Source organism: Apostichopus japonicus, chromosome 20 (genome assembly GCF_037975245.1).
Source record: "Apostichopus japonicus isolate 1M-3 chromosome 20, ASM3797524v1, whole genome shotgun sequence".
NCBI classification, from domain to species: domain Eukaryota; kingdom Metazoa; phylum Echinodermata; class Holothuroidea; order Aspidochirotida; family Stichopodidae; genus Apostichopus; species Apostichopus japonicus.
In genome coordinates, this window is record NC_092580.1 from 5,690,852 (window position 1) to 5,718,663 (window position 27,812).

Below are 27,812 nucleotides of genomic sequence, written 5' to 3' on the forward strand. Positions count from 1 at the left end.
GGTGTCATTCATCAAATCATACATTTTCTGCAGGCTGCGCTACCGTGAGCTTTCCATTGCGTTGCATATCACTGTAACCGGAGTTGGCCCGAAAGTTTAGTCCGCTCTAAGTTTCGTATCTAATGTGATGGAATAGCGCCACGAAACCGGTTGACCGTCTGGCACAAGATGGCGACTTACATTTGCAACCTACGAAATAAGATTATGAGAGGAGATTTTCTTACAGTTGCCCTGTTCCTGTCCTTCTTCTTTCAACATACTGCTGCAGATGATACTCGAAATGATGTTCATAATTTCCGGCAAAGTGACTTTCTGGATAAATTGGAAAGGGACTCAGAAAGATTTTTGAATGCAGCGAACCCACAACACGGAAGTTCTGGGACTCCTGGGAGAGTTCGTCGTGCAACCGACGATAAAAATTGCCAGGTTATTCAAGAAAGTAAATTGAAGAAAGGTGTACATACCGTAAGCAGACACTGTATATTATAATTATATCTTACATTACGATATTTAAATTGGCTAAGTAGCCAATATTAACAGCTAACCAAACATTTGACCTAGGCCTATGCCTAACGCTATAGGCTACTGATACCATACTACGCAGTACGAGTATCAATGTTATGAGAACGTAGCACTAAGTCAGACCTATGTTACATGAACTTAGTTGCGATATACCACATAAGTTATACGGTAGAGTTTTGTTGATAGGAACAAAAGCTTTAGGGCTGTTATGCCAGGGAACCTCTTGTAAGGTAAGTTAGATAGGCCTACTTGATAGTTCATGTTTCTGTTATGGAAGTGGGGATGGGGGTAGGCTAGGGGGAGTTGCTTTCCACCACCTTTATTTTGTCACCATTACTTTTCTTAAAAGCATGCATTTTGATACAAGTAAGAACATAAACACATGATAGGCCTAAGTCTTTTTTTAAGTGATTGTCCATCAATGAAACGTCATATTTTTGTTGCCAAAGATAAGCAAAGATTAAATGGGCTACTATTGGGGTGTTACTAAAACGAATGACAATTGCGTTGCACAAAGCGAATGACAATATGTTGTACACACTAAAAAAATGCGTTGACTAAAACGAATGACAATAATGACAGCACAGACATTTGCTTCAACCGGATATCACAGTTCAGACATCGTGGGTATCTAGATCTAGTAAAGTACGGACAAGATAAAAACGCACCTTATAGTAAGCGAAATTGTAAGTCTGATATTAAAAAGTAAATTTAACGTCATTTTTCCGATATTAATTGTTAGAAACTAACAATACTATAATCTTGAAACGGCTTCAGTTATCTTTCTATATAAATCTATACAGAGGTAAAAAGCACAGCACTCAAGCGCATTCTCACACAAAATCTTTCCCTGTGGTTTCTATCCGTAAATTACACCAAAACCCTACAACCACGTAACATGCGATTTTCCTCCACATTTACTCCACTCCGTTAATCATTCTATCTCCACTCAACACTGTCCTTCGTTGTCATTCGTTGTCATTCGCTGTCATTCGCTGTCATTCGCTGTCATTCGCTGTCATTCGCAAATGATAATTTACCCTGTACAAAGTCAATTGTCATTCGGTCATTCGCTGTCATTCGTTTTAGTTTGTCCCCTACTATTGTAAGCCTGTACAGTCACTGGTGTGTTAGTCACTTCTTTTTTTTTCTTAGCCAGTGGCTAATATTGCTAAGTGATGGGAGCTATTCATCCAATCATTGGTGTAAAAAGACGGTTAAATAAGCATTCCACTAGTTCTTCTTTTACAAGATAGCAGTTAAGAAAGCACTGCACTGTGCTTATTTCCCCGATCGTCGGTTCAATAAGGATGGCACTCGTACTTATTAACTGATGATCAGGCAAACAAGAGATACTGTACACTGGTGCTTATTTTATACAATGCCTGGTTAAGTAAGGACTACTCATAAATTAAAATCTACATAAATATATCTGATTTAAATCAAATAAATCTAAATTGCTTCTTTTTGGTTGTTTGCATAAGTTCTCAAATGATATAAAGAAATCATCAAACCTGAGGGAATAAAAACTCCATACCTCACAAATGTTTACAGCTTTGGAGAAAGGTACTTATTTGCATCATTTTTGATCTTCATGGCAGAAACTAACTGTGGTAGAAACTAACAGTGACTGGGTGAGGGTGAAGGGTCTCTGAAACATCACCATAATGAAATAAACCTATCATCTAACTAAGCCCTTCTTTTACCTTAGAACATGAACACACCCCAAATGTCAGAAGGTGGCTTTTGGGTGACCAGTGGAAACTGTAGAATGCCACACAACCTTTGAACTACCCAGAGGTTTCAAAAACATTGGCCTTGCACTCAATTGTAACAATAGTACTAAATTCCCCATATTTCCTATTTCAGAGGGTTTTTGCATCTGGCTATATCATTTGTCAGTACTACTGGGTTTATATGAGTGCTCAATAGTGTGTCCTTGGGTGCCATACTTGCTGCTACAATTGTTTGATAGGAGATACGAGGGACAGATTACTTTTATCTTGCTAAATGCAGACTTCTTGAGCAGTACTTATTGTGTGGCTGTGGAGGCTAACAAAGGGGGATGATCTAAGGGACTTGGTGGTATGAAACTTATAAGAAAGCTGTGCTACTCATTAGAACCCCTCATCATGTGAAAAATACTATCTCTGTAGACTCTGTTACACGTAAATGGTTGGAAGACTTTTTTAAAGTCAAAAAACATTCTTGGTGGCTTATTATTTTTTATTATTATTATGATTACTATTATTTTAATGAGCAGGTGCTTATCAGGCAATGTCAGAAAATGAACCACTTCTCATATTGTTTTCTTATATTTCTGTTTCCACCATTGTAGTATGCATTCAATGACTCTAATGCGAATCTAGCATTGGTGTGGACAGGGGAACACGGTCAGGTAAGCTATCTCACAGTCTAGCATTTTCCATAACAAGCTTTTTTTTTACTTTTTTTTTTATGGTGAGGTACCTGTACATTTTGGTGTTCGTTTGAGGATGTAAACTATATTCTCTTCCACCAACAATTGCATTACTTAAACTGGAATCTTATTTTTTTAATCATAATAGTTTTTTGTTGTTGTTATTTTTGCAAGTTTTTGTTTCTGGCCTTCTTCTGCCATGTATGGGAATCCTAGGACAATTTAATATTTGTAAAGGAGGGCTATAGGCAGCATTGAGTTCACTTTCCATGCACCTTATTATGCGTGTTGATTTAAGTCTCGCAGAAAATATTCAGAAAGTCAGAGCTGCTTATCGCCAGGAGTCATAACCTCTTCCTTAACCTTGAATTGTTTCATCTGATATATTTATGTGTGTGTGTGTGTGTGTGTACATATGACAACAACTTTAAATGTTGATACACAAATAACTGCAGGAGGCGAATATGTTTATTTTTTAATTTCTTCCTTTTCTTGGCATTTCAGAGCTTGCTGGCTTTAACCACCATGGAGTACTTCTTCTTTTCTGCTGAATCCCATGTTTGGGTCAGGTAAGCAGATCAAGGAAAGAATGTAGCTGGCATAACAGTAACATACTATTCACGAAAATGCAAAGATTGTAGCAGGTTTGGCACACAATACACCTTCAGTATCTTCAGCTCTTTAAAAGTCATCAGTACTGGCCCCAAATTTACCACCGTAAATATATCTCTGGAAAGTATCAAACATACTTTCTCCGAAGTTTCTATGTTTCCTATTATTTCCAGACATCGGGAGCTTAACATTAGACGTGGTGAAATGTCTCAATGAGAATAAATTCTTTGACAGTCGCAGTGAAATGCTTGTTGAAGTTGGATCATGGGTGACCATTATTTGACTTGACTAGCAAATTCCCTGTATTAATCTCTGACATTCAATAAACACAAAAATCTCACACTGGGTAACTTTTTTCCACCACCCCCCCCCAGTCAAGTTTCGCTGTATTAATCTCTGACATTCAATGTGCACAAAAATCTCACACTGGGTATGTTTTTTTTCCACCCCCCCCCCCTCAGTTTCCAAATTCATATTCTATCAAAATTGATAAGTGTATGCAAAGATAAAAGCTGACAGCTATTTATAGTGGTTATTAAAGTTGTACAAGTAATCTGTACAGACCAGAAGCAGCCATATCTGTGTATTTTAAGTTTTCATTGTGCTCTGGTTGCAAAATGAGTGTGCCCTCCATCAAGTGCACAGCTCAGAGGTATTACATTGCTTTTCTAGCATATTTTGACATTGCTTTTCTAGCATATTTGGATGACCATTAAGATGAAAGAAATTCATAGAACCACAAACCTGTTAGCTCTGCAGGAATCTATATTTGGATGGTTTGTTCATTGTATGCTGAACATTTCAAGTAGCTAGTTAAACATTCTGCATTTGTAGTTGTCAGTGCTCATCATCTTTATCTGATCATGCAATCTAGGCGGCATTTTGCAAAGCAAAACTTCTCTGTAAAGTGATATGCAAGCGAGTGCTACAAAAAAATGCAAAGATGTAGAGAGCGGCATATGAAGACAAATGCTGAGCCTTATTCTGTATTTTTGTGATAAATCTGTTCAAAATGAAAACAGCAAAGTAAATTCCTGTGAACTTTTGCCCGGTTTCAAATAAATAAAGGTAACAATATATCAATAATCACTTTTTAATTCTTTATTTGCTAACTCTCCCTGAGCTCCATTTTTGTGCCATATTATTATGATTATTATTATTATGATTATTGTGTTGCTGACATTATCCTTCACAGCCATGACTTTGGCAGGACATTTAAAAATGTTGATAAAAATCTCAACGGAGCCATCATAAAAGAACAACATGGATTATTGCGACACAGATCAAAGTATGAGAAGGTGAGTTATGCCTACCTCCTCCCCCCCTCCCCCTCCATTTTGTATTATCCAGTATGAGAACAGGAGAGGGGGAAGGGAAGGGGAAGGGAAGGGGAAGAATGTTAAAGAATCATTAGCCTGAGCATGAAAGTTTTAGTCTTGAGCGTTTTGAAGTAAAGAGAAAGTTTCTCTGGTAAATTTAATACAGTGAACAACACAAACTTATTATTATTTGTTTGATTTTTTGCCAGAGGCAAAAGGAATGTATGCGATGGTGATGGCGTGTGTATGTGACACTTGCCTGTAAACATGGTAACTCAAAGAGTAAATGGTGGATTGACTTTATGCTTGGTATGTGGATCCGTCTTTTTGAGTACAAGAAGTCTGTTGTTTTCGGTGAAGTTCAATGGTCATTTGGAGTCAACAGAGGTCCAAAGTCTGAAAATTTTGATCTGCTTCAGTGTTCATGTATACTCTTGCTTTAAACTTCCTTATCAGTTTTCACTCTCTGAGCTTCACTGGGTCAACAGGTTATCTCAAATGGGCACAAACTGGCTAAAGGGGTTCAAAAAGGATATCTCAAATGGTGGAAAAATTGGCCAATGTCTCAAAAATATTTCACAGTGTATAAACAAAGTCATTTACCTCTCAACAACTATTAAAGGGATTTTCTAGCTCAAAATTGGTAAAATGTGTCTATATTTCACATAGGAAGGTCTCTTCTTTCTGGATATTGAAACATTTTTATTTTAAATTCTATACTGTAAAATCCTGAATAATATGGTTGATGCCCACAAGGCATTGCTATTTGTATAAAATTGTTTGGCAAGGAATCACAAAGCTAGCTGGCTTTCTGGTTGTTATTATTATTATTATTATTATATGACTCTAGTAGGTCAAGAACAATATCAGAGTTTCCTTACATTGTTTATTACATTAACTATTGTGAAGGTTGAGAGGAGAGGCAATGGCCCTATGGAGGGATAGTTGGGTATACTTAACCATGAATTCCATCCAACTGCAACCCCCCCCCCCACCATACCCTCCCCCCACCCACCCACCCACCCACCGTACCCATCAGCCTTGGTTATTGGTTACTGCTGCATCTATTACTTTTGTAGGTCATACTGGTGGCTTATCCTGAAACAGAGGACCCATATAAAACCAAGCTCTACATAACAGAAGATGGAGGCCGCAGCTTTGAAGAGGTTGACATCCCCTTCAGCCCAGATGGACAAATCGTTCCAAGTGAAGGGAATGATGATTGGATCCTTGCTCATTCCGTCAATCAAGATGTAAGAGCCATACTAAAGCTATTAGTACTCTGGTTTTTGTTTGGTTAATTGAATTGGTTGGGGTGAAAGGTCAAATGTAAAAGCAGTTCTCTTTGTCAGTGGTTATTTTGATATCATTGTTAATTTACAATCTCACTGAGAAAATGAGCCTCTGGATCCCGTTGGTGCTCAGGTTGTGCTAGTATTCTCTGCGTGCTCTCAAGATATTTGGACTGGCTTGGAATCACCTTTGGCAACAGATTGGGCTCACCTGTAAAAAAGAATATCCAGAGGAAAATATATGTTTGACAAATGAAAGAAGAAGATAAACTGAAGCATCCTGGTGAAATTAGCCTGCCATTCCTATGTTTACCTATGAAATCTAGTCTGTACCGCAAGTGAACTTGAAGCAAACAGGCGGGTATGATGATGTCAAAGATTCACACTGACAGATTTGTTCTATGTTCTATTTTAAAATCTCCATCCCATTTTATTCAAACTTTGGATGCATTAACAACATATAGATACAGTACAGCCACTGGGTTATTGGTAACTTCACATCCCTTATGAAAGCAATGTTAGAAACATTTCCAATATCATATTGAAACAGTAATGTGAAAAACTCAAGAAAACAAAACAATTTGCTGTCAGTGTACATCTGTGACATCACACCCAATTCACTTTCAGTGTACATCTGTGACATCACACCCAATTCACCCTCAGTGTTCATCTGTGACATCACACCCAATTCACTGTTAGTGTACATCTGTGACATCACACCCAATTCGCTGTCACTACATCTGTGATATCACACCCAGTTCACTGTTAGTGTACATCTGTGACATCATACCCAATTCACTGTCAGTTGGCATCTGTGTCTTCACACCCAATTCACTGTCACTGTACATCTGTGATATCACACCCAATTCGTTGTCACTGTACATCTGTGACATTACACTTATTTTGGTACAAAACATTTCAAGATGACTAATCTTGAAGATGATACGTAGGAATTGAATTCAAATTACGTAAGTGCTAGAATATATTTGTCTTCCATTGGTCAAAAATAATTGTTTTCTCTAGACTTTCCTTTGAAATTGATTAGTTCTGTCAATGTGTGTGATATTGTAAAGGCAATATGGAAACAGTTTCACTTGAAATGCACAATCACTAACACCCTGCTGCACTATCTTTCCATCTTATTTCAGAAGAGAAAAATTATACATATCACCACTAGCTAGTTCCACAAAATACGAAAAGCTGCACTCTTTGACTGCAGATCATAACGATACCACAAGTTGATGACTCATGGTTTTCATATTTTCATTTGTAATCATTTGAAAAAGAGATCTTTTGAAACATGTTTATGAATGTTTAAGTCACACTTTCACACAATCATGTGACTTCAATTCAGAGATTTTAAGCATTGTAGGTATCACACATTACGACCGATGTCACAGCTCCATCCGTTTAAATCATGGAGAGCCCCATTGTAAAGGGAACATTTGTTTATACAAATAGACAATATTAATAATATTACAAAAAAGTACAGAAAGTTGAGTGAAACCAAGCACTTAAGTTGTCATCTAGTTAACTTTTTTAATTGCTTGGATTTTGAAAATAGTAACTAAATGCCTACTTTAAAAAATGTTTTTAGTCATTCATCCCTCTTCCTTAAACTCTTCTCTCTCTTTTCAATAGTATAAACTCTGGTTTTCCGAAGATTTTGGTAAACACTGGCGTAGCGTGAAGGACAATGTTATAGAATATACTTGGGGAACCAAGCAACAGAAAACAGAAAATTTCATATTATTGTCCATGATGGATGCCAAGAAACGATTAGATCACCCATACCAGGGTAAGTTTGCTGAGAAATAACAGAATTTTTGTGTGTGTGATGACTGTTGAGTTCATTTATAGTATCGAAAATTATGTAGAGTATTAGGAATGGTTCTGCGGTTGTAACAATTGCAGTGCTTCTCAGGAAGTAAAGGAGTGCCTGTTGTTTTCTAAGGGGTGAGGGGGGGACAGTAGGGAGGTGGAAATGTGATATGGGGTGTAAGGATAATCCATTAAACTGTGTTCTTTGTTCTAGTAAAACTGAACAAGTTATATTGAGCCATGAAGTGGATAGGTGGACTGTGTTTGTGTAATAAATGTGCGTAAAAAAGTGGTCATGTCTTACAACCGTAATCCAGTTCCAACAAGATTCACTTGTGCAAATGCTACAAGAGCACCTATCAAGTTTTAAGGGTGCTTTGTTTATAGCCTCAAAAACCCCGATTCGTATATTCTTGTTATGAACTATCACATTGACATTTTAGCTTTATGGATAGAAATGTGATGTTAGGTTAACCAAGAAAACAAAAAATACTTTCATAATAGTTTCATAATCTGTAATAGCTATCATATTGAATGCCTAGTTTAATTTAAGTACTAGTATTTCTTCATTATAATCTCTGCATTTTCAGATGTGACTCTCACCCTATACAAGATGGACCCTGATGGCAATCATATTACAAGTAATGATCAGTTTTCTACTTATTGTTCATGCGTTTGATCTTGTAACTGTTTTAGGCTTGTTTATAAGTGCTAGGAGATTTATTGATATGATTTAACCCCTATTCACTTCTTTATTGGGAGGTATGCTGATCTAAACAGAAATTATGTTTATGCTGATATAGCAGAAAAGTAGATTTATAGATAAATTCATCTGCTCCTAATTGCTAGTGCTGTCCCATGGTTGTTCTATCAGAGTCAGTATTTTATTTTATTACTTATACTAGACCTTTAAGACCAAAAATAACTAGAAAACTGCATTCTTATTTAAAAAAGTTACCAAAATTGAGGCAAAATGCTGGTGTCAGTGAAGAATTATGTTCTGTAAAGAGTAGTAGGATAGAATGCATTAAGTAGATAGTCCTTAATGCATGTTAGTGTCGCTTTCCAGTGGCTCACCCGACGATTCATTTACCCCTGACCGTTATGAATTTACCTCCGCAGCTTTGAAAGAGAATATTTACAACTTTGGCAGTCAAGGAAAGTTCCTCTTTGTTGCCACAGATGAAGAGGGAGCAAAGACAAAGGTATCTTTGGTGACTTCTTCTTCTTCTTGTCAAAATCAGATGTTTGACAGCTCTCTTCTAAAGATCATTTCAAGATGGAAATAAGCTATAATTGAGTGTAAATTGTGGAAATATTGGAGGTTCTGTTGAGTTCCTTATGAGTTACGTGAGTAGGAAATGTATGTATAGGGATATTTAAGAAAGACCACACATTAGCTTGTACTTAAGCCGGTCTGACATGAGGTTCATGCAGGCATTCTTTTAGTTTGCTATTTCCAGGATTCAGTCTTGTTTATATATAAATATATATATATATAAATATCCGTTCTTTAACTAATCTTAATCATTTTAAAAGGGATTTGAAAACACATATTTTTTAAATATTTAATATGAACACTTTATACTTGTATTGTAATGTAAATATTTGCTTTTATGTTTTAATTATTCCTTTTTATTCTTTGTACTGCTATTTTTAGTTACCTGGGGCAATTTTTTGTATTGTTTGATATCTTTTAGGTATATATTTCTGTACAGCGCTTTGAGATTTTAAAGGAAAGCGCTTTATAAATAGCACATATTATTATTATTGTTTAAATTCTGTACTATCATTTTCATATCATTCTTCAGAACAAGATGAAAGTCTTGCACATATCCACTGATGGGGGCAATTCATGGAACCTGGCACAAATACCGGGTATCTATGGCGATATGGTAAGTTTAAGCTGCTATCTCGAAATGTTTACCCATGAGTACCCACCCTCACATACATGAAGATGCAAAAAACAATCAGAAATATAACCAAAAACAAAAGAGAATTTCTTTCATTGTGAGAAAAACTAGATCATTCAAGCTAATGAACTGTGTCTTTGTGGGAGTGTTGTGGCATGGAAATTAACCAAACCAATGCTGTAAAGAACTAATGAATGATTTACTATATGCATTGTACATGTAACAACGAGGTAAATGAATCTGGAGGATTCATGTCAATTGGGTGCGCGCGTACCATGTATGGAGGGTCATGTGATGTGTTCCAGGGTGGTACTATACTGATATTTCTCTGTAGCAGTTCGAGAACAGTGTTAGTGACTTCGTGAAAGATTGGTCGGTTCGGAAATGGGAACTAACGGCATAAGAAGATACTGGTACTTCAGGCCTACGAAATAGTGCTAATATGCTAACGTTCAACCTTATTCTCTTGAAGGAAGGCAGGCTTTCTACATAATCTTACTTATTAATACAGCTCTAGGGGCAAGCTTTGTCTACACGCTATAAGTGAATGTAGAAATGGGAAATGTGGGGAAATGTTTAGTTCAGTGCAACTACGGAATTCTCCATGGAACAGAGCCTAATGCTGCTTGACGGGAATATAGCTATCACGTTAGGCTACAGGCACGGTTATTGCTAGGTAACGGGTGTCGTCTGCTGCCCTAAGCACGCAAACACATTTACGTACTAGCTGGGTGAAATCATCATGCGTAATAGGGAGAGTAGTATATTAGTACCACCCTGGAACACATCACATGACCCTCCATACATGGTATGCGCGTACGCGCGTATTTACTGTGTGATAGTTTCTCCAGATTCATTTACCTCGTTGACATGTAATGTATGAGGGTGCATGTAGTTTATATGTTTAACTACTATAAGATTTGAATTCATTCCTTTCAGTTCTTTTCTGTATTGGATATGAGCGAAGGAATGATCTTTCTACATGTCGATGACTATGGCGGTAAGTAGTACTGTCTGTTACATATCACTATTTTAACATCATCAAAGTCATGTTGAAATTAACAAGGATGTAGGGTTCAGTATTTAAGACATATTTTTTAAAAGACCGGTCGTCCTTTCCAAGAAATGCACGGTTCTTTTGGATAGTTTTCAAAGCAGAATATAGCACAACCATCTTTCTTTGTCAATGGATTCAAATTCATAAGAAGGCATTGTTATTATGACAAAATATTGGTGGCCTTATCCCCCCTCCCAAAGTAGCTACTCCCCTGCTTCAGGATGGTGGCTGTATCCCTCCATGTAGCTACTCCCCTGATTCAGAATTATTTCAGTGGCCATATCCCCCTCTCACTTAGCTACTCCACTTCTTCAGGATGGTGGTTGTATCCCTCACGTAGCTATTCCCTGCTAATCCCTGCTTCAGGGATTATATCATTCACAGAAGATTCCATCCATGTAACTAGTGAAAGTAACACATATAGTACAAACCTGTAGCATGTAAGACTATATTCACACTATTCAGTGATATGAACTAGTTGTTAGGAGTTCCACACTGATCTGTATCATTCTATTCATCTACAGATACTGGCTCCGGCAAACTCTACACATCTGATGCAGATGGAATTATCTACTCTCTATCCTTGGATAAACATTTGGTATTATTCCTTTTTTTTTTTTTTTTTTCCAAATCTCTTTCACTGATTTTGTTGATGCATTTTAGTATTTGCTTGTCATTTAAAGCCATTGATTTGTGAAGCCACCATGCAAAATTTATGTAGAATATAATAAATACCATCTCTGGATGAATAGCAAAGTTGTTTTCCTGGTCTTTTGCTTATATGGTTCCTTTGAAGGATTTAGTTTGTCACATAGTGGTTCAGAAATTAAAAAGACATTTCTAAAACTAATCACACTTCTTCATATCCCATTATGAGATTAGTTCTTTATTTTGTACAGTTTCCTAATGGTGAATCGGTGACAGATTTTTATAAAGTCCAGAGCATGCGCGGAGTGTACATGGCCAGCCAGGAAGATCCTGACAATGGTGTCCATACCATGATAACGTTTGACCGAGGAGGGGAGTGGGATTACGTGGAAGCTCCCCAAGGAATGAATTGTCAGGATGGAGTAGAGGTGAGAATACGAACACAGGATTCCATAGTTATGGGTCTTGCATCCTCTGAAAGTGTTTTTGAAATGCATGTGTTAATTCTATCTTAGCTGATGCAACATTGTGATATCAAGAGAGGCTCAGAGGATCAATAAGATGCTACATGTAATGTTACAAGGAATACTTTAGAGGTATTTGTTGCCATCAAGAAATACAATATTTGTAAAATTCTATGTAGATTGGTTCACAGGTGTGTTGCTGTTAATAGATACGTAATATTTTGGAATGTGTCGCATAATAGAGGCTCAGTTATCTGTCAAAATTGTTAAATATGAAATACTTGTAGTGTTTCATTTAGAACGCTGAGATGTGTGTTGCTGACAGTCAAAGCAGAGTTTCTGAAATGTAACATGAAGCAGCTCAAGATGTGTGTATAAGTGTCAATAGACACAAATAATTTGTAATAACGATAATGAAATATTGTACGGAGATTATAAATGGTACCGAGTTTCATTAAATCAATAATTACCTGCAACGTTTACATGGAGAAGTGAAACTATTTTGTAACCGACATTCACATTCATTTTGTATATTTCTGATCTTCTTTTAGACCTGTAAGTTACAAATCCATAATAGATACAGCCAACAACGAGGTATTAAGGTTCCATCAATACCTCTTAGTATTCCTCAAGCTCCTGGTCTGATTCTTGCCCATGGTAAGTAATATGACATACATGTATTTGCCTGGAAAACCCATTCTTTTGTGTATTAGAGGGTTTCTAGCTAGATATAGTCCTGTTGTTGCTATGGTTGTGTTGTGCTACATGCAGCTGTAGATATAACTAGCTATATTCTATTTACTGGTGCTAGAGTAATGTTACATGGTGGGGGTTGAAATGATATGTAGCTAATTTTCATAACTGAATGCAACCAATATAACTAGTCAATATTTTGGATGAAGCAATTTTAAGTACATCCCATCTTGTTTGAATAAATGAGTTAATTTGTTGAAATTGATCTGTTAGGTAATGTTGCAGACGGTTTAACTGAAACAGAACCAGATGTGTTTGTGACCAGTGACGGGGGATACACATGGATGAAGGCTCGGGATGGACCTCATCAGTATGCCATCACAAACTTTGGAGGACTTTTGATAGCTATCCCAAAAACTGATGATACAACAGACACTGTTGTGTAAGTATTAATGATATAAACATTGCAGGGTATTGTAGCAACACTAGACTAAATGTAGGGTAGAATCATTAGAGATCACACTACACTCAATGTAGGATAGAATCATTAGAGATCACACTACACTCAATGTAGGATAGAATCATTAGAGATCACACTACACTCAATGTAGGATAGAATCATTAGAGATCACACTACACTCAATGTAGGATAGAATCATTAGAGATCACAGTACACTCAATGTAGGATAGAACCATTAGAGATCACACTACACTCAATGTAGGATAGAATCATTAGAGATCACACTACACTCAATGTAGGATAGAACCATTAGAGATCACACTACACTCAATGTAGGATAGAATCATTAGAGATCACACTACACTCAATGTAGGATAGAATCATTAGAGATCACACTACACTCAATGTAGGATAGAATCATTAGAGATCACAGTACACTCAATGTAGGATAGAACCATTAGAGATCACACTACACTCAATGTAGGATAGAATCATTAGAGATCACACTACACTCAATGTAGGATAGAACCATTAGAGATCACACTACACTCAATGTAGGATAGAATCATTAGAGATCACACTACACTCAATGTAGGATAGAACCATTAGAGATCACACTACACTCAATGTAGGATAGAATCATTAGAGATCACACTACACTCAATGTAAGATAGAATCATTAGAGATCACACTACACTCAATGTAGGATAGAATCATTAGAGATCACACTACACTCAATGTAGGATAGAATCATTAGAGATCACACTACACTCAATGTAGGATAGAATCATTAGAGATCACACTACACTCAATGTAGGATAGAATCATTAGAGTTCACACTACACTCAATGTAGGATAGAATCATTAGAGATCACACTACACTCAATGTAAGATAGAATCATTAGAGATCACACTACACTCAATGTAGGATAGAATCATTAGAGATCACACTACACTCAATGTAGGATAGAATCATTAGAGATCACACTACACTCAATGTAGGATAGAATCATTAGAGATCACACTACACTCAATGTAGGATAGAATCATTAGAGATCACACTACACTCAATGTAGGATAGAATCATTAGAGATCACACTACACTCAATGTAGGATAGAATCATTAGAGATCACACTACACTCAATGTAGGATAGAATCATTAGAGATCACACTACACTCAATGTAGGATAGAATCATTAGAGATCACACTACACTCAATGTAGGATAGAATCATTAGAGATCACACTACACTCAATGTAGGATAGAATCATTAGAGATCACACTACACTCAATGTAGGATAGAATCATTAGAGATCACACTACACTCAATGTAGGATAGAATCATTAGAGATCACACTACACTCAATGTAGGATAGAATCATTAGAGATCACACTACACTCAATGTAAGATAGAATCATTAGAGATCACACTACACTCAATGTAGGATAGAATCATTAGAGATCACACTACACTCAATGTAGGATAGAATCATTAGAGATCACACTACACTCAATGTAGGATAGAATCATTAGAGATCACACTACACTCAATGTAGGATAGAATCATTAGAGATCACACTACACTCAATGTAGGATAGAATCATTAGAGATCACACTACACTCAATGTAGGATAGAATCATTAGAGATCACACTACACTCAATGTAGGATAGAATCATTAGAGATCACACTACACTCAATGTAGGATAGAATCATTAGAGATCACACTACACTCAATGTAGGATAGAATCATTAGAGATCACACTACACTCAATGTAGGATAGAATCATTAGAGATCACACTACACTCAATGTAGGATAGAACCATTAGAGATCACACTACACTCAATGTAGGATAGAATCATTAGAGATCACACTACACTCAATGTAAGATAGAATCATTAGAGATCACACTACACTCAATGTGAGATAGAATCATTAGAGATCACACTACACTCAATGTAGGATAGAATCATTAGAGATCACACTACACTCAATGTAGGATAGAATCATTAGAGACCACACTACACTCAATGTAGGATAGAACCATTAGAGATCACACTACACTCAATGTAGGATAGAATCATTAGAGATCACACTACACTCAATGTAGGATAGAATCATTAGAGATCACACTACACTCAATGTAGGATAGAATCATTAGAGATCACACTACACTCAATGTAGGATAGAACCATTAGAGATCACACTACACTCAATGTAGGATAGAATCATTAGAGATCACACTACACTCATATGTAGAATAGAGTCATTAGAGATCACACTACACTCAATGTGAGATAGAATCATTAGAGATCACACTACACTCAATGTAGGATAGAACCATTAGAGATCACACTACACTCAATGTAAGATAGAATCATTAGAGATCACACTACACTCAATGTAAGATAGAATCATTAGAGATCACACTACACTCAATGTAGGATAGAACCATTAGAGATCACACTACACTCAATGTAGGATAGAATCATTAGAGATCACACTACACTCAATGTAGGATAGAATCATTAGAGATCACACTACACTCAATGTAGGATAGAACCATTAGAAATCACACTACACTCAATGTAGGGTAGAATCATTAGAGATCACACTACACTCAATGTAGGATAGAATCATTAGAGATCACACTACACTCAATGTAAGATAGAATCATTAGAGATCACACTACACTCAATGTGAGATAGAATCATTAGAGATCACACTACACTCAATGTAAGATAGAATCATTAGAGATCACACTACACTCAATGTAGGATAGAATCATTAGAGATCACAGTACACTCAATGTAGGATAGAATCATTAGAGATCACACTACACTCAATGTAGGATAGAATCATTAGAGATCACACTACACTCAATGTAGAATAGAATCATTAGAGATCACACTACACTCAATGTAGGATAGAATCATTAGAGATCACACTACACTCAATGTAGGATAGAATCATTAGAGATCACACTACACTCAATGTAGGATAGAATCATTAGAGATCACACTACACTCAATGTAGGATAGAATCATTAGAGATCACACTACACTCAATGTAAGATAGAATCATTAGAGATCACACTACACTCAATGTAGGATAGAATCATTAGAGATCACACTACACTCAATGTAGGATAGAATCATTAGAGATCACACTACACTCAATGTAGGATAGAATCATTAGAGATCACACTACACTCAATGTAAGATAGAATCATTAGAGATCACACTACACTCAATGTAAGATAGAATCATTAGAGACCACACTACACTCAATGTAGGATAGAACCATTAGAGATCACACTACACTCAATGTAGGATAGAATCATTAGAGATCACACTACACTCAATGTAGGATAGAACCATTAGAGATCACACTACACTCAATGTAGGATAGAATCATTAGAGATCACAGTACACTCAATGTAAGATAGAATCATTAGAGATCACACTACACTCAATGTAGGATAGAACCATTAGAGATCACACTACACTCAATGTAGGATAGAATCATTAGAGATCACACTACACTCAATGTAAGATAGAATCATTAGAGACCACACTACACTCAATGTAGGATAGAATCATTAGAGATCACACTACACTCAATGTGAGATAGCATCATTAGAGATCACACTACACTCAGTGTAGAATAGAATCATTAGAGATCACACTACACTCAATGTAGGATAGAACCATTAGAGATCACACTACACTCAATGTAGGATAGAATCATTAGAGATCACACTACACTCAATGTAGGGTAGAATCATTAGAGATCACACTACACTCAATGTGAGATAGAATCATTAGAGATCACACTACACTCAATGTAGGATAGAACCATTAGAGATCAAACTACACTCAATGTAGGATAGAATCATTAGAGATCACACTACACTCAATGTAGGATAGAATCATTAGAGATCACACTACACTCAATGTAGAATAGAATCATTAGAGATCACACTACACTCAATGTGAGATAGAATCATTAGAGATCACACTACACTCAATGTAGGATAGAATCATTAGAGATCACACTACACTCAATGTAGGATAGAATCATTAGAGATCACACTACACTCAATGTGAGATAGAATCATTAGAGATCACACTACACTCAATGTGAGATAGAATCATTAGAGATCACACTACACTCAATGTAAGATAGAATCATTAGAGATCACACTACACTCAATGTAGGATAGAATCATTAGAGATCACACTACACTCAATGTAGGATAGAATCATTAGAGATCACACTACACTCAATGTGAGATAGAATCATTAGAGATCACACTACACTCAGTGTAGGATAGAACCATTAGAGATCAAACTACACTCAATGTGAGATAGAATCATTAGAGATCACACTACACTCAATGTAGGATAGAACCATTAGAGATCACACTACACTCAATGTAGGATAGAATCATTAGAGATCACACTACACTCAATGTAGGATAGAATCATTAGAGATCACACTACACTCAATGTAGGGTAGAATCATTAGAGATCACACTACACTCAATGTAAGATAGAATCATTAGAGATCACATGACACTCAATGTAGGATAGAATCATGAGAAATCACAGAGTAGAAACACTGGATTCAATGAAAGGTTTTATCATAACAAGAATTTAAAACTGAAATTTCTCAATACTCTGCAGGTTTTCGTATGACGAAGGTCATTGTTGGCATAGCTATAAATTTGCAGATGAGAGTCTAGTCGTGACCGGTCTGTTACCGGAGCCAAATTCAAAGTCTCTTAACGTGACCATCTGGGGGTTTGGCGAAGAGGACAGAATGTGGAGAGCCATAACTATTGATTTCAGTACTGTCTTAACTCAAGATTGTAAGTATTCATCATATACTATAGATGATCACTCATCATACTTCTTCATTATTGTCCTATTAGTAGCTTATACTTGTACGCAATGAATATATAGATGAGTAGGGTAGACACAATGAATAGCATAGAGTACAATTGTCAAGGTACAGGCTATACAGATGATTGTACAGAAGGCATCGGTAGGCTGCTGTGTTATTTTAGTAGATGACTGTTGTCCAGACATTAGTCCTACCTTAAGATACAGCAAGTTAGTACACACAAGATTTGTAGTTTTCTCAGTGACCAAGAAGTTTGTTCTCACTTTTAAGTCACACTTGAGAAATGTTTTCATTCAGTCGTTTCACTACTCGTGATATTTCATACCCAACCCAGGCAACAGTGATGACTTTCTCACTTGGCGTCCTCATGAGATAAATGGCAAGGACGGATGCTTTCTTGGACTCAAGGAATCCTTCAGAAAAGTCAAACCTGATGCTTTTTGTCGGATTGACTATAAATTTGAAGTGCTGCCTACGAACTCAGCATGCGAGTGTAAAAAAGTTGATTATGAATGGTAAAGTGTAAACATTTAATTAGAACTTTGAATCATGAAAACAAAACTTCATATTTGAATCTGTTTGTCTTTCAGTGATGTTTGTTTCATGACCATTTGTGGTTGTTTAGCCAACACTGTGTAGAAATTTTTGAATTATGAAAACTTTAGACTATAAATTTGATTATGAATGGTAAAGTGTAAACATTTAATAAGAACTTTGAATCATGAAAACAAAACTTCATATTTTATCTGTTGTTTTTCAGTGATGTTAGTTTCCTAACCATTTGTGGTTGTAGGCCTACACTGTGTATAACTTTTGGAATTATGAAAACAAAACTTCATATTTGCATCTGTTTGTCTTTCAGTGATGTTAGTTTCCTAACCATTTGTGGTTGTAACCTAACCATTTGTGGTTACTGAATACCTAGGAGTATGCATTGATGATAATCTAACGTTCACGCCGCATATGTCGAAAATCTTGAAAAAAGTGTATTATTTTGTTTCAAGTCTTGCCTATATTGTGTCATTCTTTAATGAAGGTGCAAGGACAAATGTGTTCAGCTCCTTTATTCTGCCACATTTACTTTATGCTGTTCCCGTATGGTATCACTTTATATCATCTTCTGACAAGCATAGACTGATGAGATTCCTTAAGTATACTTCACGTATATTGAATGTAAGCCAGCTATTACTGAAGGATCAAGTAAACACAGCTGCAAAGAATGAATTTGTAAGGATGACAAATAAAATTAGAGATGACAAAGATCACCCACTACATGGGCCACTTAATTGTCTGTTGGTGAAAGCTACCAGGAATCTTAGGAACCCTCATATCTTGCCAAAATATAGAATTCAACTTTATAAGAACTCTTCCATCTACCGTGCTGCAATATACATTCAATTTGGTATTTTGGAACCTTTCATTTAATTTTACTCATTGTTTCACCTAGTTCTAGTAATGTATATAGGTTTAACGCTTTCTTGATGTGCAATCTTTTGAACATCTTATCTATCACGGTTTTCATATTCTTTAATTGTTTCACCTAGTTCTAGTAATGTATATAGTTTTAATGCTTTCTTGTTGTGCAATCTTTTGAACATCTTATCTATCATGGGTTTCATCTTTATTTATTTTTGAGTTTGACATGTGTACTCCTTTTTATAAATATGCTATATTTATACTGGTTTCAATAAATGAAAAAAAATGAAAAAGGGCCTACACTGTGTAGAACTTTTGAATTATGAAAACAAAACTTCATAATTGTATCTGTTTGTCTTTCAGTGACTTTGGATTCTTTCGGAAGGATGAGAGTGCTGACTGTGAACTTAGTCTCTCATTAGATCAATTGAAAGTGTGTGAAGCAGGAGAATTATCCTTAATTTCGACTTCGGGGTAAGAATTGTAAACTCATACATATTCATTGAGTTATAACCAGTCCATTCATTGTAATCTACAGCAGTAACGTTCCTATTTTGAATCTGTACAGTGAATCAATTATAATATAAATATGCCGAAAAATCTTATTAATCCTTTCCAGTCTGGCAGATGGTTGCCTCAAGTCTAGACTCCTAACAGCTTTGAGAAGGATACTTTTGACTAGTGTTCGACCGATAATCAGTGAGATAATCGGCATCGGGCCGATTATCCAACAATCGGTAAATAATCGTGATAATTGGTTCCACATAAGGATTGTAGTTTTCGTCGCTTTTGATTCACCACAACCACAACGGGAAAAGAATGTAGATCATTCCATTCAACACTATTGAAAGCAGGGGAAGGTATCACAGGTCCCTCACACGTGATGGTACTACTGCTCTTTGATATACTATCCAGTTTTTGGCAATTAATATCATACAGTATACCCGCAATAAGCTTAGGGGGACGACAAAGTTTTTATTTTTTTTCACTTCGCTTCTTGCATCTAACAAAACCTCCTGTTATCCATGTTTATCGATTGATAAGAAAGATTTATTGTCTTGACTAAATATGAAAGCAAAACAATATACTTTTTAACCACTTTGGCCATTTCACCGTAAGTGAAAACTGGAAAGAAACAATAACATTAGGCTTGCTCATTGTGAGTTTTACGTACATTAGGCTAGTCTGGCTAGAGAACAGTTGAGCTCATAATTGTTCAGTTTACAAATGCGCCCAAGATTTTACAGATGCGATAAAATGATGAAATCAAGGCGCCAAATACTCCTTATAATCCCTAAAAATGTTTGGCAACAGTCCTCAGTAGTTCTGCTGCATAACAATATTTTGTGATTAGGCCAACACACTGACACATATTTTTGGGGAAAAACACGAATCAACTTTTCTCCCTGACCGCATGTTACATACGTGCTAAAATAACCCCTTTGCAGTAACTGAACTCCTGCAACCGACTAAAGCAAGTCTGATTTCCAGCGACACTCGCGACAAAGTCAATGGGACTTTTAAACATGTAGTTAAGTCAATGGAGAGGCGCCATTGACTTACTGTGTAGAATTGAAACAACTTTCGATCAGACGTTTTCCCTCGCAGATGGTAATCATTGAAAACTTGAAGCAAAGTCCGGGATTGGTTTATTTTTCATATCAGATTACAAATTTACGAATATTCTATTTCCGTTTGGTCTACATTTTACTTTATTTACATTGGAGTTGCAACACTGATAATGGTTATGATACCAGTTGTAAAAGCTGGCCCTTTTTGCATTTCGTAGCCAATGGCTACTATTTTCCCCCTTCTGTAGTCTGTGTACAGCACTGCCATTTAGTGTGTGGTGGGATTGCAATATTAGACCAGTTCCACGAAAAACGATGAAATAATCGGTAATCTGCTTCGATCCGATTGTCACATGAACTAATCGGTAATCGGTAATAACCGATTATCATATAATTGGTTGGACACTACTTTTGACATGTGTGCCCAAACTAGTTGTGATATGTTTACTTTTTACATTAGAAACTGTTTGTGGGTGGTAAGGAAATTTTCAATGAAGCTAACTATGATAACCATTAAATGAAATTTTCCATCATATATCTCTATTGTTGTGACATAGCCTCATATATCTCTATTGTTGTGACATAGCCTTGTATATCCCTATTGTTGTGACATAGCCTCATATATCTCTATTGTTGTGAAATAGCCATATATATCTCTATTTTTTTGGCATAGCCATATATATCTCTATTGTTGTGACAAAGCCTCATATATCTCTATTGGTGTGACATAGCCTCATATATCTCTATTGTTGTGACATAGCCTCATATATCTCTATTGTTGTGACATAGCTTCATATATCTCTATTGTTGTGACTCAGTCTTTAACTGACCAATGCTCTCATCTTGAACACAGGGCTGAAACAATGAAAACAATTATCAAATTCCCATGTAACATATCCCGACTGAAATCTCTCTGACTAAATAAAAGACTAATGGTGTGACATATCATGCAGGTATCATGTAGGTATTATGCAGGTATAGTTTGAAACACGTTTTATGCATTTGCCTCCTTTCAAGGTATCGGAAAGTTCCAGGAGATAAATGCGAGGGTGGGTTTTCACCGAAGAGATCAATGAAGGACCTACAAGCGAAGTGCAATTCTGACAGCATTGTTAATAAGGTAAACAGGTAGTCGATCACTTAGCATTCCTTGAGGGAAATGTTATCAAGGAAGAATTATCATATTTCATCTGAAGAAAGGGAGGACAGGTTGTTGCGGACTAGGGAGAGACTAAGTTTGGTAGTCCCCCTGCTTTTTTTGTAGTGAAAAAAATTGCTTTATTAATTTTTTTTTAGGGTGTCTTCACTGATGTCAATGAGGTAGCCAAGCTTCACATCAATGAAACAGTTCTATATCTTGTAAGGTCAGAATGAGTTGAAGGAATGTTACTATTGACAAAGTTGTCTTCCTCTGCTCATGTTGGACCATGAATTGTTTGATATGTGGTGTCCTATTCTTCCTTCCCTACCACAGAATAGTTTTATATGTGGTGTCCTATTCTTCCTTCCCTACCACACCATAGTTTGTTTTATATGTGGTGTCCTATTCTTCCTTTCCTACCACACCATAGTTTGTTGTCTGAACTATTCATTTATCTTGCTTAATTAACATTCTTCAAAGATAACAAGACTCAATGTAAAATTTATGTAAACATACATTTATCCTGATCCACTCTGAGAGCACCATTTAGTGTGTTTAAGCACAAGTGACAAAGTATAAGCCAGCCACACAAGCATCTTATTTGGATTACCCTTACTGTAGCTTGTTTTAGCTGGACTGGACAGGTAATTCCATCAACCAATGAGCACAAGTGATATCATCTTTATTACAGTAGCTTACCCAGGTAACACTCTCAGGCTCATCTTAACCTGAGAGAAACAAGTAATACAAGGTATTTTCTTAATGTGCATCTATGACATCCGATATGTTTGCTTCAGGTTCCCTAGTTGGTACAAACACCTAACAGTTGTACATGTTTTTATCTCAAAACTAATATATAAGAAATGAATGCAAGTTTCACTGCAATGATTATAGTATGTGCCTCTTTCGTCATAGGCAAAATGATTTGACCACCTGGGACTAAGTAAATGTTTTCTTAGTTTAAGTACTGTTTGAAATGTAATAGGCTTCAGAGATGTTAATTTTCATTTAAAAATGATGCACCTCTAACTAAAATACTTTCTCCCCCTCCAAATACTTCTAACAATATTTTGTTTTGACATAACGTAAGCAGTTTTGGCTGTTAAATAAATCTTTTTTGATGTTTCTTTCCTCTCTCTTTCAGAAACATAAATCCGCTGGTGTTATTCTTGTCATCCTGTTTCTTGCTGTTATTCTTGTTGCTATCTCTGTTTATCTTGTTAAAGGTAATCCTCCCTGTAAGCGCAAAAGGTAAGAAACAGTTTTTCACAATCCATTCTATTTTCCAGCGTCCATGTTTTTCATAATATCGGAATGTACCCTAAGCAAAGTGGTCTCAGTACTGTGATGCTTCCGATAGGCAGAGTTGTTTACTGGCAGGAGATTATTTTTTAATAAATGACACTCAAATTGATCCATAACAGCGCTTTCCACCAGTTTGGACAGGTAAGCCAAATTACTCACGGGTCGATAATTCTTAAATTCAAGTGAAAGTCCTTGTTTCTTTAAAATGGGAATGACAGCAGCACACCTCCAACACTCGGGGGAAAACTCCATTTTCCATAGACAAATTGATGATTTTTGTTATCACAGGTAGTAAAATATCAATACATTCTTTAACAATTTTAGATGGAACAGGATCAAGTATGCAATGTTTATTTGCAGACTTATTAATCAGCTTAAGAACCTCCTCAGATGATAACTTGGTAAAGTGTGAAAAATCTGGGATTACTTCACGTGAATCAACTCTGACTAAATCAGACGGCAACAGATTTTCCTTTGTACAAGTGTCGCGAATATCTGAAGTAATTCGGTCAACTTTTTGCTGGAAGTAATCGCCGAAACCATTAGCCAGACTCTTGTTGTCAATGCTTGGAGGAAACAGACTGGAATCATTTTTAGCAATTAATTTGTTGATGAGGCAAAATAGCTTTCTTTGGTCACCACCACAATCCTGTATTTTACTGGTGTAATATTCCTTCTTCACACTCTCACATGCATTGGTGAATTGGTTTCTCGCATTTTTGAAAGAAATGTAATCATCATGAGAACGGGAATTTAGCCACCTTTTCTCAAGTTGGCGACGATGTCTCCTAAGAACGTTTAGAGATGATGTAAACCAGGGTCTTGAGGGCTTAACTGTGATGAGTTTTGTTCTAACAGGTGCGTGTTTATCCAGAAGTGAGATTAGCGTACCGTTGTAACAATCAATAAGTGACTGTAAATCATTTTGATTGTCATTGTGTAAAGCAGAGTTAACCAGGTCCTCTTTGAATTTATCCGTGTTAATACTGTTTATGCACCTAAACTTGATCAATTAACGTTCAAAATCAACAGGAATTAGTTTGACATTCGCGTGTATGAAGCAATGGTCAGAGATGAAATGGTCAGCATGGACTGTGGCCACATCAAGGCTGCCATGACATCTGGTTATCATCAGGTCAAGTGTATGGCCCGAAATATGGGATGGGAAGCACACTTTATTTTCCAGATCAAAAGCATCTAGTAGTTCCAGAAAGTGCTTTGCATGAAAGTCATCATCGATGTCTAAATGAATATTAAAATCACCTAATATAATAAGCTGATCAGGGCTTGATACCAAATTTTCCAACAGGTCGCTGAATTCCGACAAAAATGTAGAAAATGATACTGGGTGAGAAGCGGAGTAGGGGGGTCTGTAAACGACGACCACCCTTAGTCTGAGGTTTTTAAAAGAGAGTTGCCATTCAGAAAACTCAAATGACGTGACTTGATCGCCATTTTTTTCAACGAGGGTAAATGCACTTTTGAAGAGTAAAGCCGTGCCCCCTCCGGTGCGGTTCAATCTGCAAACGTCCTTGAATACATAACCGTTCATGTTTAAAGAGTCCCGTATAAAATCATCTTACGTTTTTAGCCATGTCTCAGTGACAGCACAAATATCAATGCTATTATCAATCACGTGATCTTTAAATGTTTCGAGTTTGTTTCTGATAGATCTGGGATTTACACAACCAATAGTGAAAGAATGTCGAGTGCTCACCGGTAGGTTATTAGTCTTAGTAGAAATTTCAACCAAATTTGATGCATTTACCCCAGAACAGCTATCCCAAAATCTTGTTTTATGCTGTCCGCCTCGCTTGCCTCTTCTTGTGGGGACATTGTATTTCAAAATTCCCAAATCTTTCAGATAGTCATAAGCAGTGGGATTAAGTCGCTGAACCGGAGAAACGGAACAATAGGTGTTCAGCCGAAAAAGTTCTTTAGCTGTGTACTGTATAATGGTAGAGTTGTTACTATGACAACACATAGTGCTAGGGTAACAATTTTCAAAAACAGCAGATAACGATAAAAGCATGCAAGACAGCAAATTCAGCATAATCTGGACAGTTCCGCGAGACACAGAATCCGATAGAAAAAGATGTCTCCAAAAATATATGCAAAAACAAAACAAAATGTCAAACGAGACAACCACAGGTAAATCAATAATATAAAGTTATCCACAGCTTAAAAGTTTGAGTAAAAGTCGAATCGTAAAAGAGACAAAATGGAGCAAAATCATAGAGCAAAAGTAGGATGCAGCCTCACACGGCGCAACGTTGCTCACGTTTATTATATTATATTATTATATTATATTATATAATATATTATATTGTATTAAAATATATATATACATTTAAAAATTATATATATATTAAATATATAAATATTTATATATTGTGTCATCTCTCCTTTCATAACGTGACAGTGGCGGAACTTACCGATATTCAGAGTTGAATCAAGGAGACAAGAAGGATGATGCCATAGATTTGTCGCCTGTGCCTAATACTTACCATGATGACTCAGATGAGGTGAGTCTCTTCTTGGTCTCTGGTTGCTCCCAAATCAATTTGATTTTCACCATAAAAGATTCTTGTATATTAAATGTATGCCATATATTAAGTTCTTTTCAGCTTTTCTAAGTTGTACCAAGTTTCATCTGAATTTCGTTTTTCTTATGATTATCTCCCTTTTTTTCTTTCTTTCTCCTTTCACAGGATTTACTAGCTTGATTTTAGTCCAATGTCTCTCTCTGTCTCTGAAATCTTTTGGTCTTCCATTTTGGTGTCTTCCATTTTGGTGATTGGTGCAGCCGTGCTGCAGTCTCAAGTATCTCCGGTTCTGTTTCGTATCTCACTGAGAAAATAGTAAAGTAATTCATCGATTCATTTAAATCTTACTGAAATGAGAGGTTTCTTTTAATTACTACTGTTCATAATTGCTATTCACATCTGAAATTCTATTTAGAAATTTGGGGTAGTTTCATGTATTTCATATCGTGTATCTGCGTAAGCAGAAGTCAGTGAGTTGTTACCACTGACTGTAAGTGGTAGTGGGGGTCTGTTTACACTACAGTCCAGATAGAATGAAGAGCCCTGAGTTTGACGACTAGCTCTAAATAAAATCCTTCCCTATAGACATAACGATATGTGGTATAAACTCAGAGATTATAATTGAGGGTATGAAGAATCAAAGTTGAAGTGTTCTCAAGATAAGCATCGTGTTTCTCCATTACTGTTATTTCTGTGAAGATACTGAGGGCAGCAAGAGTGTTCTTTGAACTGGTACCTAAATGACAGATGTCTTTCAAAACCAAACTTATGTTCTAACCTTATCTTGCAATATGTACATATTATTTGAATATTTGATATACTTCATATATTGAGAACAATTGTTCTTTCCCATTTATTCATAAAGTAAATGAGCTGTTGCTGTGTGTATGCCTGTGTCAGTTTATGGTTTACCATCTTGGTCGTAGTCATTTACCAGTAAACTCTAATTCATCCTGCAGTGTGTTAATGGTATTAGGGAGTGCAATTAATAGCAATTATGAGGTAAAAATCCTTTCTATAGTTGTTTTCAATACTCATTATAAAATCATTTGATTATTTTTCAACACTTTTTCTTTGTTTAACCAATCAGAGGGTTTACTCAGGTAATACAAGATTTATACTCTAGTAATTTCTTTTGCAAACCTGTTAACATCAACCACTTTTTTTTAAATTTTATTCTTATTGCCTTTAGAGAAATTCAACAAATGTTTACTTCTTACACTTACAACTAAAGTTGATATTTATGAGGACACAGGACAGTTTCACTGCTTACAGTGGTTGGGGGTATTGGATCATAGGGTATTTAATGTTACAGAGGATGTTAACTGCATAAGGAGGCTTTTCGAGTAAGTTGTATCGGAAACAGCAGACGTCGCTTAACTTATTTCCTGGAAATATTTTTTACATATGAATTTATCTGTTGTGGTACCATTCACAAGAAATGGTTGCTTTTCCTTTAACCAGATGCAAAAAAAAGCCATATATATATATATACAATTAATAAACAGTTCCTCGGTAATGAGTGGAAGAGATATGGATATTGTGGTCTTCATAACTAGGGGCTTCCAAAAAATTCCATTTTTGGCCTTCTCTTTAACTAGAGAATCATTCAACTTATTTCATGGAAATATTTTTACATATGAATTTATCTGTTGTGGTACCATTCACAAGAAATGGTTGCTTTTCCTTTAACCAGATGCGGA

At 36.1% G+C, this 27,812-nt stretch overlaps 1 protein-coding gene across 2 annotated transcripts; it reads left to right on the forward strand.

The window, feature by feature from the left end:
* The first annotated feature begins 92 nt into the window (after positions 1-92).
* On the forward strand, positions 93-27,808 carry LOC139961872 (sortilin-like). 2 transcript variants are annotated; one of them, XM_071961486.1, is made up of 22 exons: positions 93-465; positions 2,861-2,920; positions 3,446-3,510; positions 4,749-4,851; positions 5,952-6,125; positions 7,806-7,962; positions 8,576-8,626; positions 9,108-9,190; positions 9,797-9,880; positions 10,838-10,898; positions 11,480-11,553; positions 11,855-12,031; positions 12,619-12,724; positions 13,034-13,202; positions 17,911-18,095; positions 18,465-18,645; positions 19,910-20,020; positions 22,135-22,237; positions 23,403-23,509; positions 25,235-25,282; positions 25,986-26,088; positions 26,275-27,808. In XM_071961486.1, exons 1-22 carry the CDS (start codon positions 169-171, stop codon positions 26,287-26,289), a joined length of 2,514 nt encoding a protein of 837 aa, XP_071817587.1. In that variant the 5' UTR covers positions 93-168; the 3' UTR covers positions 26,290-27,808. The 2 variants fall into 2 exon arrangements, with proteins under 2 accessions (XP_071817587.1, XP_071817588.1); XM_071961487.1 differs by lacking the exon at positions 25,235-25,282 and having other exon boundaries at positions 97-465.
* Positions 27,809-27,812: the final 4 nt, after the last annotated feature.